At 39.6% G+C, this 20,391-nt stretch overlaps 1 protein-coding gene across 1 annotated transcript; it reads left to right on the top strand.

Moving 5' to 3' along the window:
* Positions 1-32: 32 nt before the first annotated feature.
* On the top strand, positions 33-18,808 carry LOC308370485 (putative E3 ubiquitin-protein ligase HERC3; the record flags this gene model as incomplete). The annotated part of the gene is made up of 16 exons (XM_080845141.1): positions 33-42; positions 5,330-5,551; positions 6,848-6,939; positions 7,091-7,221; positions 7,385-7,448; positions 7,987-8,102; positions 8,223-8,282; positions 8,365-8,470; positions 14,217-14,409; positions 15,215-15,372; positions 15,753-15,833; positions 16,977-17,120; positions 17,262-17,425; positions 17,959-18,142; positions 18,368-18,467; positions 18,594-18,808. 16 exons carry the CDS (start codon positions 33-35, stop codon positions 18,806-18,808), a joined length of 2,040 nt encoding a protein of 679 aa, XP_080701267.1.
* Between the last annotated feature and the right edge of the window lie 1,583 nt (positions 18,809-20,391).

Genomic DNA, 20,391 nt, shown 5'->3' with positions numbered 1-20,391 from the left:
ATTGACAGCACTGTATGTTGCATTTTTGACGTATGGCTGCTGGTACAGCATGAATGACACACTAATTTTGGACATGTAATCTTGAGTTACAATAAAGGCCTGATATACTCTTAAAATGTGACCTATGTTTACCTTTGTTTTCCTTCCACCACACAATATGCTAATTTTACCTGTAAAATGTATTTATTGATTACACAAGAAGAGTCCAGTCCAGAGTTTGGAACTTGACAGCCACGCATCTAGTAAGGCGGTGTTTAAGGAGACTGTGAAAGTTCAGTGCACTGTAAAAAAAGAAAAATCAACAACGACTGGGGCAATCTCAAACAGGTTAAGCAACAACATGTACATCCAGTCTTGCATCACAGGCAGTTCCTTGATAAGACAAATGAGGGAATGTATAGGAAACTAATCAGTATTCATTTTCAGAATCAGATAAATCAATGTAAGTTTGCCAAACGAGCTCAGAATTCCCATTGTCTTTCATATCCAGTTGCCTCATGGCCACGTGCTTTAATTAATTACATACTGTAACTACAATAGGCCACAGTGGAGCGTTTTCGTCTGTCAGGGGCAAAGGCTGTCTCTTTCAACGTAAATGAAAGCGAAACTGAATACGTCCAAGTGTAATGTTTGCGAAAACGAAACGAAATTCGTATAGACTGACCGTGAGTTCCATCCCTTCCCAAATGTTATGGGTTCTTCCTTGGTCCATGCTACATCTCTCCGCAAATGTTCTTGAAAATCTGGCAAGTAGGTTTAAGTAATTCTGCTAATAAACAAACAAAACAAAACAAAGACTTTATACATAAAGTACCTACATACTTTACATAAATATATATCAGTGATGATGAACAATGTATGTAGTTTGTACAATAGTGAGCCTCAGGAAACCACTGTCAAGTTGGTAATGGCCATGCATTTACAGAGGTTATTAAGCAATCTCGGCATTCAGATAAATTGTTCTACTTCTTCCTGGTGAATAGCCTTTCATTTTCATTTCGTTTGATTAGACACACAGGTGAAATTACACGGACGACATAAGTAAATACATTGCTTGACGTCACTAGCTGTCTCGAAACCAGCTTTCTGCTGAAGCCTGCCCTAGGCGATGAGTTTCATTTTCCTTCTCGACGTCACCTGCTAAGTGTTGACTTGCCTTCTCATGAACACTCGCAGATGGCTCTCAGATTACTCAGAATTGACTGCTAGTCTATGTTTTTGGTGTCCTTGCCAGTAGTAGGCTCATTGTCGTTATTACATGTAAAACTAGACCTATCAGTTTAAAATGTATTGTTGGGGGGAAGTTAAACTTCAGGAACTTAATATACTTAACAAGAAGGAAGAGTACTGTCATACATCCGATGTGGTTCAGATGGCTGTCCCCGCAGCAGCAATCAGCGCCGTTTCTATTGGAGAACGAGTGACCGCGATCCTGAGGGAAAATGGAAGTGCATCAGTGGCAGTGAGATCAAACAGTCAAAAGGGAGAAGCGTGGGAACAAAGTAAGCTATGTCAACGACGTTATTGGTGGTGTATCTAAAGTGCATTACGACCAGGGTTGTAGCCTTCTATTCATCTCAAAGTGATTTTTCAAATCGGGTTAATGTCCAGCAGTGAACATTCTAATGAATAGTTTTCCTTTCATACAGCAATTTTTAGTCTTGGCCATCTTCATTTCTGCAGTGAACATCTTGCGTAAAATGTAATTTACTAATCTGCCTTAAAGCACAGACTTCTGATTATAAGTAGACTGAGACACAAACTGAAATGTTGAATATGTTATGCTGATGCCATCTCTCATAGTTTCATCGGATTATGTTAAACACGAACACAAATTAAGCGCGTTATAACTGTCGAGGAACTTGAAGTAAAATATCTGCTTAAATACCGCCCTCTATCGAGCAGTTCATATACTCACCAATCTAATGGGAAAGAATATTTGGAGGCCACACAAACAAGAGTTTCTTCAAGGAACTACTCTTTTTTACTAGCCTGACGATGTCATACTCATAATTCTAGTCAGAATATGAGTCTGAGACCGAACCATTGGGCTTTGATTATGGGGCGTGTTTCAACAAACCAGGAAAGAAAATTCCTCTTTGCTGAATTGGATACCTAGAACCAATCAGAGCAACGTAGTATTATTACCATCTGATAGATTAAACTTTTACCTGATCCCGTAGGAAGGACGGCAAAAACATCGTTTCAATCGACAAATGCCTTGATCGCGTTTCTCTGTTCCTCTTTCAAAATGAATGCACTGTCAATATCTGTTGAGATATGCCTGCTCACGTTACTTAATTAGCACTCAAGGCTAGAAGCTACCATTTGTTTCAATGTTTTTTTTGTCTACGCGTTAGCATAACCGATCAATAATGGTCTAGAGTGCTTCAGTTAAGACCTACAATCTTTGGCAACACTCGTTTTGCGTATACACAACTAACCGAGTCAATGTAGACATAAAAAAAGTCGTGTAAATAGCTTAAATCATATAAAATATGTCCCACTAAGCTCCCGAGACGGTGCCATCTTTGTCCGATGGCTATTCTATCTATATCTGTCCATCAACGTATAAAGCCCGACCTTACAATTTTATTGGTCAGATCACTTTTCGGTGGGCTTGAATCCCTCCCAACTAGCTCGACTCCAGACTGAATCTCACAGACCAAATATTTTGTGGGCGGAGTTCAGGCTGGTATCCAGGCTACTCTTTTACAGTATACCTCACCCCTTTTTTCGACGGGCATTTGTTTTACAGTTTGACTTATGGAAGATACTTTTGTTGGCCTGCCCTACAACCTTGACATTCCATACATTTGGCAAAGGCATGTGCATTATGTTAATACGAATACACAAAACATTTATAAGCAGATGGCATTCTTGAGCTATAATATAAATAACAGTCAACATTATTTTGAATTTAGAAAAATGTACCTTTCATTTTCCATTCCTGCAGTCAGTCTAACAAGGAATGGCAAGATTGTAGCAGTCTGCGTTGGAGCAACACATGTTGCATTGCTTACTGAACAGGGCACACTGCTTCATTGGGATTCCTATGAAGTATCCAGCCTCCAAAAGTAGGTTTTTTCTTCGTTCCACAGCTACGTTTACTATCATGGACTTTGCCAAGCTCATCACGTTTCTTTTGTTTTCATACTCAGGGGCCCGGCAAACTTCCAAAACAGACAAATTGTACAGATTGCTTGTGGGGACCATCACTCAGTAGCTCTTACCAAAGGTATTCATGTTATAAATGTAAAAATTGGTTGATAACAAGTGGTTCTTTGCAGAGACAACAAAAAGTGTTGCTTCTGGTTTTGGCTGCAGCTTTCTTTTTGAAGAGGCATAGCAATGAACACTTATGGTGGACAACTATACTAACACAGGAATGAATCAACACAAGACACAGGCTAATTGATGGACATAATACTTACACCTCTACTAGACACAAAAGGGACATCTAACCCGAAAGATAACAACTAAATTACCACACCAAAAATACACGCCCAATGCATGCTGGGAACACCCCCAGCACACTACAAATATTATCAACTTTTATTGGCATACACATATTCCCAGTGTGTGATATTTTTTAATAAAACCATTAGTTTAGTAATGTCATACTGTAAACATATATTATATGGTCTTCTGGAGAGCCTTGATTACCTTTAGTATTACCCATGGAGGATTAAGGAAGATCTGGCAGAAAAAAAATATTTTGTGTAATTGATTGATTATTGAATTTATTAACTACTTACTGGCCGAGAGTGAGGTCATGCAGGTAAATATCAGACAGAGGCCGTAAGGTATCGACCGAGCGATAGCGAGGTTGACGCTGCGGGGCCGAAGTCTGATATACCTGCATGATCGAACGGTCGAGGTTAGTAAGTTGTTTATTATACGGCATTTAAGCTCTTTTCATTTTGAAAATAAATGGTAATTGTAAATAGAAAACATGTCGTTTTGTTCAGCCCTCAAGTCTTCTCACGACACAGTGTTTCAGGTGTTGCCTAGCAAACAATGACTTGCTAACTTCAAGTTACAATGATCAATAGAAAACGGACAACAGGGCTCAGCTTAAATGGCTTTAATTTACAGTTAAACGCAAGCTTTTCAAACTATAGTAGTCAAGTCTTCATCATCACTTTCAATAACACATTTTCGCTGCTTCTGAAGTCCTATAAAGTAAACTATTACCCGATATCAAAATGTTCGCGAATTCTGTCAACTATCATGTTACCACGACATTCAACTGGTTTCCTGTTCTCAGATCATTTCATAATAGGAGTCCTGATTCTATCAATACATGCTCATGGCTGTTGATATATCGCTAATTTTTAAGGATGTAATGTTTAGTACTTGGTTCATGGTATCACTCATTTTTAAGATTGATGGGGTGTGCAATAAAAATACTTATCAGACCGCAGACCGGCTAGAACGTCAATGCGCGGCTGGCATGACTCATTAGCCAATCAGAATGCTCGTACTGTCGTTGCCATATAATAATAACTACTTACTGGCCGAGAGTGAGGTCATGCAGGTATATATCAGACAGAGGCCGTAACGTATCGGCCGAGCGTAGCGAGGTTGATGCGGGGGGGGCCGAAGTCTGATATACCTGCATGACCGAACGGTCGAGGTTAGTAAGTTGTTTATTATGGCATTTAAGCTCTTTTCATTTTGAAAATAAATGGTAATTGTAAATAGAAAACATGTCGTTTTGTTCAGCTCTCAAGTCTTCTCACGACACAGTGTTTCAGGTGTTGCCTAGCAAACAATGACTTGCTAACTTCAAGTTACAATGATCAATAGAAAACGGACAACAGGGCTCAGCTTAAATGGCTTTAATTTACAGTTAAACACAAGGTTTTCAAACTATAGTTGTCAAGTCTTCATCATCACTTTCAATAACACATTTTCGCTGCTTCTGAAGTCCTATAAAGTATTACCCGATATCAAAATGTTCGCGAATTCCTGAGTCTTTATTCTTCAACTGTCATGTTACCACGACATTCAACTGTTTCCTGTTGTCACATAATTTCATAATAGGAGTCCTGATTCTATCAATACATGCTCATGGCTGTTGCTATATCGCTAATTTTTAAGGATGTAATGTTTAGTACTTGGGACATGGTATCACTCATTTTTAAGATTGAGGGGTGTGTAATAAGAATACTTATCAGACTGCAGACCGGCTAGAACGTCAATGCGCGGTTGGCATGACTACCCAATAGCCAATCAGAATGCTCGTACTGTCGTTGCCATATAATAATGTGTATTATTTGATGTTTGCTGAAGCCAGCCCTGTGAAGATGTATTCTGCTTTCAGACGGACAGTTATTCACGTGGGGCCAGAACTCCAACGGTCAGCTGGGTCTGGGGACGGGGGAGTCCAGTACCTCATCCCCCCGACCCCTCAAGTCTCTGGTGGGGATCCCCCTGTCTCAGATCAGTGCTGGAGGAGACCACAGCTTCGCCCTGTCTCTCTCAGGGGCCGTGTTTGGATGGGGCAAAAACAGTGCTGGCCAGCTGGGCCTTGGAGACGATACAGGTTTGTACAGGGAAAGCAGACGATTGTTGCCTCACATTGAAGCAACATCATTTATATTGTATAATGGTTCATTTAATCGTTCAGTAAATTCTAGGTTGACTACTGCGCTCCATCACATCCCCAAGTTAGTAGGGGTGTGTCATTGTGTGACCAAAATATGCCCATCCTATTGTGCAGAAGAAAGGAGAGAAAAAGTATTACATGTATAGAGACACAAAATCAGATAGGCAAAGGTATTTCGGTTTAAGCTTACCTAGTTGAAGATGATACATCGGGATTGGTGCTTTCAAACTCATCAGGAACTGTGTTGTGAATGCTACGTCATTGGGATGGTACTAGATGCTACATCATTGGGTTGGTACTAGATGCTATGTCATTGGGACGGTATTAGATGCTACATCATTGGGATGGTACTAGATGCTACTTCATTGGGATGGTACTAGATCAGGGGTCTTCAACAGGGGGTCCGCGGAGGTACTGCAGGGGGGTCGCGAAATCTTTGGTTGATAAGACAACTTTGTTTAATATTTCTAAAAAAATAAAAAATAAAAATAATTCCCCTGGCCTGAAAAACGTTGAAGACCCCTGTACTAGATGCTACATCATTGGGATGGTACTAGATGCTACGTCATTGGGATGGTACTAGATGCTACATCCTTGGGATGGTACTGGATGCTACATCATTGGGATCGTATTAGATGCTACATCATTGGGATGGTACTAGATGCTACGTCATTGGGATGGTACTAGATGCTACATTATTGGGGTGGTACTAGATGCCACATCATTGGGATGGTACTGGATGCTACATCATTGGGATCGTATTAGATGCTACATCATTGGGATGGTACTAGATGCTACGTCATTGGGATGGTACTAGATGCTACATTATTGGGGTGGTACTAGATGCCACATCATTGGGATGGTACTAGATGCTACGTCATTGGGATGGTACTAGATGCTACATTATTGGGGTGGTACTAGATGCCACATCATTGGGATGGTATTAGATGCTACATCATTAGGATGGTACTAGATGCTATGTCATTGGGATGGTACTGGATGCTACATCATTGGGATGGTATTAGATGCTACATTATTGGGATGGTACTAGATGCTACGTCATTGGGATGGTACTAGATGCTACATCATTGGGGTGGTACTAGATGCTACATCATTGGGATGGTACTGGATGCTACATCATTGGGATTGTACTAGATGCTACATAATTGGGATGGTACTGGTACTTGTTGTCTATATGTATATCTGATTTTATTCATGTGACTCTGTGTGCAGACAGACTCAGTCCTGCTCCTGTAGTTTCCCTTAATCAGAAGAAGACCAATTCCATTTCCTGTGGAGCAGAACATACTGCTGTGTTAACCAAGGTAAAGATATTTCATTGTGTCTATGTGTGCTGGATGTATATGTATATGTGTGTGCTGGATGTATATGTATATATGTGTGTGCTGGATGTATATGTATACAGTTTATGTGTGTGTACTTCTGACATATCCTTTCATGTGTTTTTTTGTCTAGGATGGTTTAGTGTTCACATGTGGATCAGGACGCTATGGCCAGCTGGGGCACAACTCTCTCCGAGATGAACTACGACCACGACTGGTGGCTGAATTCTGGGGCTCAAAGGTGTCTCAGATAGCCTGTGGAAGGTAACATTAATTTGTAAAATGTATTTAGAACAGAAAAAGCAAATGTAAAGCAATACTTGGAAAAAGCTGTATCTCAGTGCACATATGTTTCTGTTTAAGATATCACACCTTGGGATTTGTTGAGTCCCAAGGCATTATGTATGCATTTGGATGTGGAGAGCAGGGACAGCTCGGGAGTGGCCGGACAAACAGTCAGACTGTTCCTCTACCTGTTAATCTACCACAAGGTAAAACATCCCTTTTACTTCTCGCATCCTTACAAAGTTTTATTCTTAGTTGTTTCTTAGGTAAACATGCAAGTTCTGATACAGCCATTATCTTCTGTAGTTTATTGGAGCATATTGCTCAAAGGTTTGGCAGTGGTGTAAATATATAATTGATTTACTTTTGATGGAACATAAATTCTCTCAAGGCAATGAGCACTTTTTATGGTAGACCTGTGTAAGACTAGACATGGCTGTTACTTTGGTATTGCATTTAAATCAGGGTGGTCAAAGGGTTTCTGATTCCTCTATATAAATTTGCGAATTAAATTAAAATTTAGGTTTTTTTGAGTGGTGGTAATGCTACACTTGCTGTATTGTGCTTTTTGAAAACCCCAACAGAGCAAAAAAATGACAGCACCATTAAGAGAATCTTTGCAGGGGCTAACCAGTCGTTTGCTGTTAGCCGGCTTGAAGAGGTAGGTTGTTGAAATATCCTTCAATTGAAAATGTGCAGTTTGATATTGTACTCCAAGACTTGATACATTACATTATTCTACAGAATTGGGTTGCCAGTCATCCTAATTGTGATCAAATGAAGAAGATATGGGAGTTAGATTTAGAGATTGCAGACAGATGGATCTCTAGCAACCCGAAAAACTGGACAAGGACAAAGAGGTAACCAATTATGGCTGAGATACTATAATAACATTTGTTTTTAACTGTATGTACTAACTGTAAAAATACTATAACTCACAAAATACTATAACACATTCCTGCTTCACTCCATACTTCTAGGAACATCACAAAGATGTTCTCATCTGTGTCATGTATCAATGGGAGTTTTCTTGAAAAAAGGTAGAGATAATTTGCTGTTTATATTTCTACCCAGTATTTCTCTTCCATACACCCTTTTAAACACTTCTTTTCTTGTTTGCAGCTCTGACAAACATTACTCGACTTCACAACATCAGTGCGGTTTGGATTTGTCCATGACGCGCCAGTTTTTTGAGAAGCTGTCACGGAAAGAGAAGGTTCTGAAAGAGGTAGCATTTAAATTAGTTGTCTTTGCTTAATTTGACATTTGTCACAAGTAATTGCAAATCTTGTTTTACTTTCATATTGATTTATGCTAAATATTTTCTTAAAAATAAGAATGTATTGCTATGGGATAATTGAGGGGCCTTTTACATGGAACCTGGATTGCCTGAATCCGGTAAGAAATGTTTGGTGATCGGACTCTTGTTTACACGAACCTGGAGGATCGGGTCCCTGAATCCGGAACCTTTTTAATCCAGTCTCCAGAGTGGGTAGATTCAAAACCCACCAGCGGATCCCGTGTAAACATCGGACCCGCAAACTTTCTAACCCGATGACGTAATTGCCCCACGTGACCGCCTCGTAACCTCAGCATGAACCCTTATTAACCATGTTGCATCACTTCATAACAGAAACAACATAAGCTTAATCATAGTTGTGAAGAAGCTGGTTAGGAAAGGGATGACATTAACAAGCCACACCTAAATCTATCACTGTTTTATCTATTTCACTGCGCGGCTCGCGAGCCTTAGGCAAGCAAGCAAATAAATTAAAAATAAATAACCAAAAGTCTTTCAAAAGTACTAACCATATAGTGGACGCTGCTATAGGCTTTGCATTATGATAAGTAACCTATGCAACGACAAAAACCCAACCTAATTTTGTCCTACGGGAGCCGCCCTACCTAGCAACGCACCCCACCAAGCATTTGTTTAAACTTGAACTACTGAACTTGAAATTTGCGCGTGCAGCAATGCCAATATTCTACGTCGGATGTGAGATGCAGATGCACAAATCACAGATCACAAAATGGATCGATTTGTAATTAAAAAGGGACGGGAAATAGCTGATGCAGGAGATGGAAAGACACGGAGTGCAGGAATAGTAACTGATGCAGGAGATGGAGAGACACAGAGAGCTGCAAGGAACAGAGAGGGGAGAGAGTGTGAGGAAGATCAGCATGCAGACCCAGACGAGGGGACAAGCAGCCAAACTGAAAGTCAGAGTAAGAAAAGGAAGGTACGAAGCATACAAGATGAGCACAGGAAATTTCAAGATAAATGGACGGATGAGTTTTTGTTTGTTCTCCATAACACGACCCCGCTGTGCTTATTGTGCAATGAAACCCGTGCCTGCTTTAAAAGGAGCAATTTGGAGAGACATTTCAAAACAGCACATCCACAATTTAATGTAAATTACCCCCCTGGCAGTGTCGAAAGAAAGAATAAAATAACAAAGCTCACTACTTCAGTTTGTGACAAACGCCACTGCGGAGCTCATAACAGAGGCGTCTTATGAGATAGCGTGGATTTTGGCCCGGGACAAAAAACCTTTCTCTGATTCTGAAACAGTTAAACACTGCTTTTTGGCGTCCGCAGAAATACTCTTCAGAGACTTCGCCAACAAAGAAGAGATAGTCAAAAGATTAAAAGCACTACAGCTGTCCGATTCCACCATAATGAGGCAAATGGAGAATATAGGGAAGGACGTTCGTGAACAGCTCTTCGCTGATCTGCGCTCTGCTCCGTGTTTCAGCATAGCTGTGGACGAGAGTACTGACGTCACAGATATAGCTCAGCTGTGCGTTTGGGTACGGTTCCCGAAGGAAAACTCTTTTCGAGAAGAATTGCTGTGTTTACTACCACTACAGGGCCAAACAAGAGGAGAGGATATCCTCAATGCACTTCTGGCATTTTTTGAGGAAAATAACCTCAGCTGGTCCAAACTAGCAAGTGTCTGTACAGATGGTGCCCCAAGCATGCGAGGCAAAGAGAAGGGTCTTGTTGGCCTCATGAGAAAAAGGGATGAAATGCCAAATTTCACCAGCTTCCACTGTATCATACATCAGGAGGCCTTGGTGTCAAAACTGAAAAATAATGCATTTCAAAACATAATGCAAATTGTTGTGCATGTGGTTAACTACATTGTGGCAAGGCCACTTAACCACAGACAGTTCCGAAAATGAATTGATGACTACCAAACAGAATACAGCGACTTGGTGTTGCACAATGAGGTGAGATGGCTGTCTCGTGGGAAAGTGCTGGAGCGGTTCCTGAGCCTCCTTCCTGAGATCAGCACCTTCTTGGACAGCAAGGGGAAGCAACAGCCAGAGTTGAAAGACCCACAGTGGATTGTGCAGCTGGCCCTCCTTACTGACATTACATGTCACCTGAATTCTCTCAACCTGCAACTCCAAGGAAGGGACAGGCTCCCAAGTGACATGCTGAGAGCAGTCAGAGCATTCCAAAGCAAAATAACTGCTCTGTGGATACCTGACAGAGAACTCATCCACTTCCCCAAACTCAGAGAAACAACTACACGAGACCCATCACTGCTGCAGCATTTCAGCTATACTGGATTTGTTACAGTTTGGGAGGAACTGAAGCTTGAGTTTGAGTCCAGGTTCAGTGATGTGAATGAGCACCAGAACATTTTCAATTTTATTGAGAGCCCTTTCAACATGGATGTATCCTCTCTCACTCCATCCATCTCTCAGCTCTGCCCTGGTGACCGTGCTGCTCTGCAGTGTGAAATAGTTGAGCTGCAAACAAATGCCATTCTCCAAGTTGAACTCAAAGAGGGGGTTGGTCACTTCTGGAGTTTGGTTTCTGAAGAAAGATTTCCCACTTTGAAACCCTTTGTGCAGAAAGTGATGTCTTTTTTCGTGAGCACATACACCTGCGAGTCAACATTTTCAACAATGAACATTATCAAAAGGAAACAGAGAAACCGACTGACAAATCTTGAATGCCTCACTGTGATCGCAACAACAAACTACAAATACAACATCAAGAAGGTCAAGGCCATGCAAGCACTCTTCCGCTCATCCCATTACTTAGGTAATAAATATCTTAATTAGGTTTCCTCCGGTAGGAGGTAACCTATTGTTATTGTAGGCTTTCCTATTATTAGGTTTCCTCCGGTAGGAGGTAACCTATTGTTATTGTAGGCTTTCTTATTATTATGTTGCTGCAATGGGAGTCAATGGCAGCCCCTAGAACCATATGGTAACTTTTTCTGAAATTTGGCACACTCATTAAGGACAGTCCCTTCTTCATTCACACCAAGTTTCATGGCTCTCATTAGACCACTCTAGCGCCACCAACAGGTCAAAGTTGGACTTTTGTAACACACGCAACTTTTGAACCGTATGACCGATTTTCAAAAATGAGGTACCATTGGATTCCCTGGATCAAGACGAATTAAACCCACCCCATGGCGTCAATTTCCGGTTATATAGATTTTCCGCTATTTCCGGTTTTATCAAAAACCTTTGAAAGCCTTCTCCTCCTACAATTTTTGGCAAATCTTCTTCAAAATCTCCTGAGATGATCTTCAGACCTAGCCTCACAAAATGTATCAACAGAATTTTTATCCTCACAACCGTTTGTCCGGTACAGCAACTCAAATTCAGCAGAAAAGTCGCCAAACAGGAAGTGAAGTCATATCTTGGCAAATCTTTGACAAATCAACACCAAACTTGATATGTCACTGGCAGACACTACAACATGTTGCCATGTTCAAAGGCAACTTCATATCTTCAAAAATGATTGATATAAAGCAAATTGGATAAATTGTTAACGCTTAAACAATGCTTTACACATCAACAGGTCAAAAAGTGATACTCTGATTGAATCACAAGTTCATGTGAAGACACTTGAGAATGTTTAGAACACAAATCTGAAAAAAAATTGACTGTAAGATGAAAAGTAGATTTTTGGTGAATATTTGAAATAGGCATGCTTGGCTAATTTCTAGGGTGATTTTCAGTAGAAGGACTCTCTCTCTCTGCTCCTTTGCGCGTGTGTGCTCCAGATTCTCTCTCTCACACACACACACACACACACACACACACACACACACACACACACACACACACACACACACACACACACACACACACACACACACACACACACACACTGACAGGCTCCTTTGAAGCACACACACACAACATTAAAGGAAATGTAGGGATGACCACACCCCTTCTCACTCTTAGCTTGAAGCCATGGCCCTTGAGGATCTTCAAAGTAATGCATTTGAAATGTAATATCCCATTGGCAAGTCTGCAGCATGGATCTTTCTATACAATGACAAATTGTCACAAAAATACATTTTTCCCTGGTTCGCAATGTCTGGAGGAGGAAACCGCCATCGCTGCTTGCAGCTATATTTATTATGTTGCTGCAATGGGAGTCAATGGCAGCCCCTAGAACCATATGGTAACTTTTTGTGAAATTTGGCACACTCATTAAGGACAGTCCCTTCTTCATTCTCACCAAGTTTCATGGCTCTCATTACACCACTCTAGCGCCACCAACATTCATATCTTGAAAAATGATTGATATAAAGCAAATTGGATACATTGTTAACACTAAAATAATGCTTTACACATCTGCAGGTCAAAAAGTGAAACTCTGATTCAATCACAAGTTCATATGAAGACACTTGAGAATGTTTAGTACACAAATCTGAAAAAAAGTTGACTGTAAGATGAAAAGTGGATTTTTGGTGAATATTTGAAACATGCATGCTTGACTACTTGCTAGGGTGGTTCTCTATAGAATGTCTCTCTGTCTCCTCATCCGCGCGGCTCCTAAATCTCACACACGCAGTCTCCCCTTAACACACGCGCAGGCTTTGTTTTACGCACACACATTCTCACAGACACACAGCTTGCTGTCACACACATACATTCTCACAGACACACAGGGTAAGCGCACACACACAACCTCCACTCAGTCTTAACTTCAAGGCAAAAGCATTGAAATGTAATATCCCATTGGCAAGTCTGCAGCATGGATTTTCTATACAGTGACAAATGTTTTTTTTTTCCCTGGTTCGCAATGTTTGAAGGAGGAAACCGTCATCGCTGCTTGCAGCTATATTTGGAATTATATTGCTTTTGTCTTTTTTGTTGACGTGTGTGCACATTTGCAAAGGCATGGTATGTTAATGTACATGTGCGGCTCTCCTCCTGCTTTTTTTCTTCCTGTGTGGCTCTTGAGAAAAAAAAAGTGAGTATCACTGCGTTAGACCATTGTTCAAAACTGTTGAAAAGTGTCAGCAATAGCCTATATGAGCAAATCTGACTGGAAAAGATTTTTATTATAAAAGGAAGTCTTAAAACGGTAACTTACACAAACAAGGGTTATGGCGAAGTGCCCAATTCTAACTAGTACCGTTTGAGTGCTGTGGTAACAGTGATTTTGTTATACCTGTGAACTAATGAGAAAAAATTGCTTTTACTCGACAACCGCAAAAACAGAGAGAGAACTCAAGATCTCCCCTGAACTAAGACTCAAACAATCGATCATCAGATCAAGGCAGAAAAAGTAGATTACTGATGACATCAATAACAATTTTAGGTGGAGAATTCGTTCAGGAATCGGAAGATTGCTTGTTGGGTCTCGCCTTCTGTCTTCTGTCAATTTATGCGCCTGCTCCATGACGTCTTTACAGCAGATATAACCACTCCACTCCGCTTTAGCGTTTCCGTGTAAACGCAATTATTTCTTGACACGGCTCTGTGTAAACGCGATAAAAAAAGGTACCGGATGATTTTTTTTTAATCCGGATTCGGGCAATCCAGGCTCTGTGTAAACAGGGCCTAAATCTTATATTTTATATTATTTTGTGTGTCTGTGAGATAGAGAGAGAACAGTGAGTCTCAACCTAGTTATCACACCTGCAGCCTCTTAAGCAGTGTGAAGACTGTGGCTACTCCACTCTGCTTATCTGTGTTTGTTTCAGGTTGAGAGTGTGGTGCAGCAGCATCTGCTCCCCTCCCTGAACCACTGCCCTGCTGGAGTGGAGGCCCTCAGGGTTTACCTCATCCTGCCTGAGCTGCTGAGGGTGCTGCTCAAACAGCAGCTGGGGACAGACCTTGTTGTCTCATTGGCTGAGGCCATTCTCAAGCTGTGTCCTGATTTGTTGAAAGTTCTTGGTGAGTAGCCACTAATATTATATACCTTAACCCTAAACTCAATATGGTAATTGTGTTGGTTGAAAAGTAGCATTCTTGAATAAATATGCAAATTTGAACCACAGTTGTTTGACCTGATACTTTTAATGTACCACCATGTCACCCCCCAAAGAATGCGTTGGGTTTCTCGTAATTTAGTTTCTGTACATGTCATACAGCCATAAACATATTGTTTTAATTTCTTATAATTCATAGTATGTACTGTAGTAAATAAAAATGTACACAGAGCTTTAGCAATATGTACCGTAGTATGCAGAAATGTATACAGAACTTTAGCATTATTTACTGTAGTATGTAAACATGTACACAGAACTTTAGCAGTACTGTAGTATGCAAAAATGTACACAGAACTTTAGCACTGTGTACCGTAGTATGCAAAAATGTATACAGAACTTTAGCAGTACTGTAGTATGCAAAAATGTATATAGAACTTTAGCATTATGTACTGTATGCAAAAATGTATACAGAACTTTAGCATTATGTACTGTAGTATGCAAAAAGACTAAAACGTCCATGTGTCAAATGTTCATCTATTTAATTCATGCTGTAGTTAGTAGTAGCAGGAAAGGCATTGCAATAAATGTCGCATTTAGTTCCCATATCATATAGGCATTGTTATGCATATTATATGGTTAAGTATTTATTGCTAAATCTCTTCTCTTTGGTAGTAGCAAAGTAGTTCAATAAATAAAATAAAATAAAATATGAATAGTGCTATGGTATATACATACACAAGATGTAATAATAGTATTTAACATCTTCACAGAGGGCTACTGGTCCAGCACTGGGTATTCTTTCTTCAGAACTGTGGTCAAGAACTTCCAGTCTGTATCCACAAAGTTCTTTGAGATGATTAGGGATGAGAGGACAGACTACTCACAGCAGTTGAAGAAAACCCTGGAGGTTCTCCAGAAGCTTTATGCAGTAAGCCCAGACTGCATCTCCAGACTGCATTACATTTGCATAAACTCTGCAAGTTTTATTTTCTATCTTATGCTATGCATTTTATGTATTACATTTTTATCATTTTAATTATTATTTTTATCATAATTTTTTTGCACTATATCTGAGTTTTTATGTTTCTTTGATGTCTATTTTTATGTGCATGTAATTTCTTTGTGCACGTACCGTAATGTATTTTCTGTAAAGCACTTTGAGCTGCATTCTTTTGCATGAAAGGTGTTATATAAATACAGTTTTATTATTATTATTGTTATTATTAAAGACATGTGATGTGCTTTTAAAAAGTTACCCCTCCATCCTGTCACATGAAATGACTCCCTCGTGTTTCTTTCCTTTGGCAGGTTAACGGCCAGAGACACGACGGACAACGCGTCAGTGACAGTCTTTTTCATGTGAAGGAGATTAACAATATCTTCAAATTTGTAAGTATTAATTATAGCCCCCCACATAGTAGAGTTTAGACATGAGAATACCTTCAGTGCCCTCCAGAAATACTGGCACCCTTTCTAAATATGATTGAAAAGGCAGTTATTAATCTGAGAATAAAGCAACCATTGGTAAATGAAATCACTTATGTCCCCATGGCACCCCAGAAAATATGATTCAAGGAAATGTAGATGAAGTATGATCCCACGCATATTTAACTAAGTTGGCCTGAGTGTTTATGGCGATTTAATGTTTCACCATCAGAAATGAAGTGACACAGGGCCAAAATCCCTTAGCCATTTATCACCATTGGAAAGATTCAAGAATATTCCATTGCAATAAGGCAAAAGTGGGTTGAACTCATGAAGGACTCTGCTTTTCAGTAACAATTTATTTTGTGATCACCTGGTTTTCTGATGATTTTCATCAGCCTTTTTCACTCATATTAAACAAGGCTGCCAATAATTCTGGAGGCCCTGTAGATGGAAACTAACTAAACTTCATACTCTGTGTTTTTGTTTTTTAAAAAGGAATCAGATCTACGTCAGAATTTGTCTTGGTATAGTCGGTGGGGATCTGCACAGCTCTTAGAATCTAGACGGGAATTAGCAAACTTTTACATGGTACATAAATATATTTATGGATTTATCTTAAGGTTATCTTAACTTGCCAATTTATTAATACAGTGCTTTATGATTTTTTTCATGTTTAGAAAATAGTCATGTCTGTAACAACATTTCCTTGCATCTTTGACATGGACGCAAAGAAGGATGCGTTTCTACGGGAACATAGCATCAGACAGGTGAGTCCAGACTTTAAATTTGATAATTTCTAAATTGTTATGTGACGGCCCTGAGAAACATGTTTGGTGTGCTGATAAGAATGCATGTTCAGGTTTAATGTGGTCAATAATATTCCATTTTCTATCAGTCTTCTTACATGCTGCAGACAAATGGCAATGCTCTGCATGTAAAGAGAGGAAAGACTTTACTAAAGGACGCATTTAAGTATCTGCAAAGGAACATCCATGACTTTAGCAGGCCATTGAAGGTTTGTCTGTTTAGCACGGTCAATTTGATGTAGCAATATTCTTTCACTGGTGAAATTAATTATTTAATGAGTTTTATCATGTCTATCAGGTGACATTCATTGAAGAAAATGGCATTGATGATGGTGGTTTATCCCAGGAGTTCTTTAGCCTCTTCAGCAAAGCTCTGAGATCAGAGAATTCCAAGCTGCTAGAGATCTTTGAGGAATCTCAACTTGTCTGGTTCACGTCAGATGTGAGATCTTGAAATAAAATATAAAGTTAACATAGTATCTTAGTAGATAGATTGATAAATTGAAAGGTATATTACACAGACTATACATATAAGCATATACACAAACATGTTAACATGATACATGTTTTTCATATTTTACAGGAATACAAAGTTGATGTTTACAGGGATATAGGCACCATCTTTGGGATGGCATTTTACAATTACCATCTAGTGAACATTCCCTTTCCTTCAGCGCTGTTCAAAAGGCTTCTGGGGGAGAGGCCAACACTGAGAGACCTGGAGGAACTGTCACCATGTCAGGCCAGGCATGTTTTCAACTTCAGTATTGTAATTATTAATTATAATACTAATTACTATACTATACTAATGCTTAGAATTCTTTCCTGTGAGGTAAATGTGGATAAATGTGGGGTTAATGTTTTAAATGTCTTTTGTTATCTTGTTGTTGATCACACCAGGTCTTTAAGAGCATTACTGGATTATGAGGATGAAACCCTAGAAGAGTTAGAGCTAGATTTCACTGTAAGAACTTCAGTGCATTTGGCACGTAGAAAATTAACCGTTTTTTTTTTTTTTGTTATCTTAATTAATTGATTGATTAATTTACTTCGTAATTGATTTTAGGTGAAAGGACAGGAGCTCATTCCAAACGGGGGAGAGGTCTTAGTGACCAAAGCAAACAGGTCATATGCCCTTTTTGTGTGCCTTCATTTTGAAAAGGTTTTTTGAAGAAAAAAAACTAAACTGATTAACAATCGTGAACAACTGTGAAACAATAAAACGGTGGACGGTAGGCCTATACTAACTCTCTAACAGACTGTTTACTGTTTATCCTCAGGCAAGCATTTGTTGATCTGTACGTGGACTTTGTGTTTAACAAATCCGTGGAACGACAGTTTGAGGCCTTTGCAGAAGGCTTTGGTCGAGCCTGCCCTGCCAAGACATGGAAGATGTTCCATCCTGATGAGTTAAGGATGCTCATCTTTGGAGAGGCAGAGTATGAGTGGGAGGATCTCAGGAAGGTAAAAAGGCATTATACTACACCTCAAGTTGTAACACCAAAAAGTGAAATGATCAGATCAGAATAAGAATAATTTTTAATGGCCAAGTAGATTTACATACGCAGGAAATTATCTTGGTGGTTGGTGCATAGGGCATAAAACACATAACATACCAACAAAATAGCAAAAACAAGAATAAATGTTTTACAAGAATATTAAAGTGTGTACTGATTTGCTGACTTGCAGATTGCTGAGTATAAGGGGTGTGAGAGTGCAGATATGCTGATACAGAATTTCTGGAGAGTTCTGTTTGAGCTGTCGAAAGAGGATAAATTGAAATTTCTGAGTAAGTTCACATCATTTACCTTAAAAGTAAGACATCCCCTGAAATATATATGAGAACAGCTTTTCAAACATATTTGAGAACAACTCTTTCATCTGTTAAAAACTATCTTAACATATTTCATGTCAGCCTTCATCTATGGAACTAACCGGCTTCCTTTTGGAGGGCTGGCCAGGCGCCGCCTGAAAATTGTGAGGCTGAACATGGACAGCTCTGACGAATACTTCCCCTGGGCCAACATCTGTTATGGCACTTTACAGCTCCCCAATTACAGTAGCATCAACATATTACGCGACAAGCTTACTCATGCCATTATCTACTGCGATGTGATTGGAATTGCTTAGCTCTAAAAGTTCCTGTCTGATAGTTATCAACACGGACTCTTATCCTGAACTCTTAATTGCACACTCCTGCATAGACTGCACAGCTCTTTCAGTTTTCCCTTTGACATATTCTGTACATTTTTTTTTTATATTTAGTTTTTCCTATGTGTATAATAACTTAATATGTGTATTGTTCATTGTGTCTGTTTATTGTTTGCACAAACGTACCACGAAAAAATCCTGGTAGGTGAAAACTCTTCTGATTCTGGTTCTGATTCTGATTATAATACTACTGCAATACTTCAACCCACCAGCGGGGGAGTGCTGTAGCCCCCGAAGCCCCCCACCCCTTCCCACGGGCCTGATTACAGAAGATAGACAGATAGGGGCTCCATAGTAATGTACTTGAAGTGCTATTTAGTGCTGTTTACCTCCTTGTGGATGAAGTAGAAGCATCACTCTTGTTCTGCCATTTTAAGTAGCATGTTTTTTTTCATATGTGACATGTTAGTATTTATAATTGTATAATATAATTGTAATAATTGCCAGATTTTAATGGCACAACTATTTATGTCATTGGCTACACAGTTTGCCATTATACAGATATTTACAACCCCAAATCAGAAAAAAAAAGTTGGAACAGTATGTTAAATTAAAATTAAAACTGTAAACAGTGATCTATTTTATTTGCATTTTCCATACCGTCCCAACATTTTCTGATTTGGGGTTGTAGAACATTATGTGACTGGATAGTGTTTGTTATGTTAGAATATGTTTATAGGCAAAAACGTTGGCTATTATGCCAAACATAGAGTTGAGAGATTACACTGAAAGTGAACAAATCTGTGGATGTAAAAGAATAAAAGTTTCAATTTAAGTCTATTTCTGAGGCGACTTGGCAAAACATCTTCAGGTTTCAGAACTGTAAACAAATTAGTTGTAGGCTAATATTTGTTTCACAAACACCAATAAAATCATCAGAATGAGGAAATTAATTGATCATAATTATACTTGACTATCTGGTTATTACAATAGTAAGCGGTCTATCGTGCATATGCCATTTTGTCTCAATCTGAAGACGGGGTGATTTAGGCCTATTTATATTGATTACCATATCAAACGTGAGTGTGATTGAGGGAGTGATGCTCGTGCCAGTGCGTTCCATTTCTGGTTGATCAGGTAGAAGGAAAAGGTGCGTAGGCCCTTGCGAGCATACATCTCAATTTATTTTGCTGTGCTACAATTTAAAGTAACTTTGAGGTACGTTTTTTTTTATGACCAACTACTTTTAGCATCACCTTGAAATATTTTTCAATATCGATCGTTCCCACTAGCCACCCAGGCTATGCACTATGAATGCCTGTGGCTTGGGTCGTAACACCTTGTGGAAAATGTAAGGAATGCCTTCACACTCAGTTTCAACAATATCCTCAAAAGACCCCAGTTCGCTTGTGTCTGTGCCACATGGGCCATTGGTGAAGTTTGCAAGCAGGAGCGGCCCTGGCACATTTGGCACCCTAGGCGAGCTTCACTCCTGGCGCCTGTAGGAAAGGCCGCCCCTGCAAGGGTTTTGTATAACGGTAGCTCTTGGCCCACACATACAT

This window comes from Sprattus sprattus (genome assembly GCF_963457725.1).
Source record: "Sprattus sprattus genome assembly, chromosome: 1".
NCBI classification, from domain to species: domain Eukaryota; kingdom Metazoa; phylum Chordata; class Actinopteri; order Clupeiformes; family Clupeidae; genus Sprattus; species Sprattus sprattus.
The sequence above is the reverse complement of the archived record's forward strand: the minus strand, read 5'-3'. Positions and strand labels throughout refer to the sequence as shown.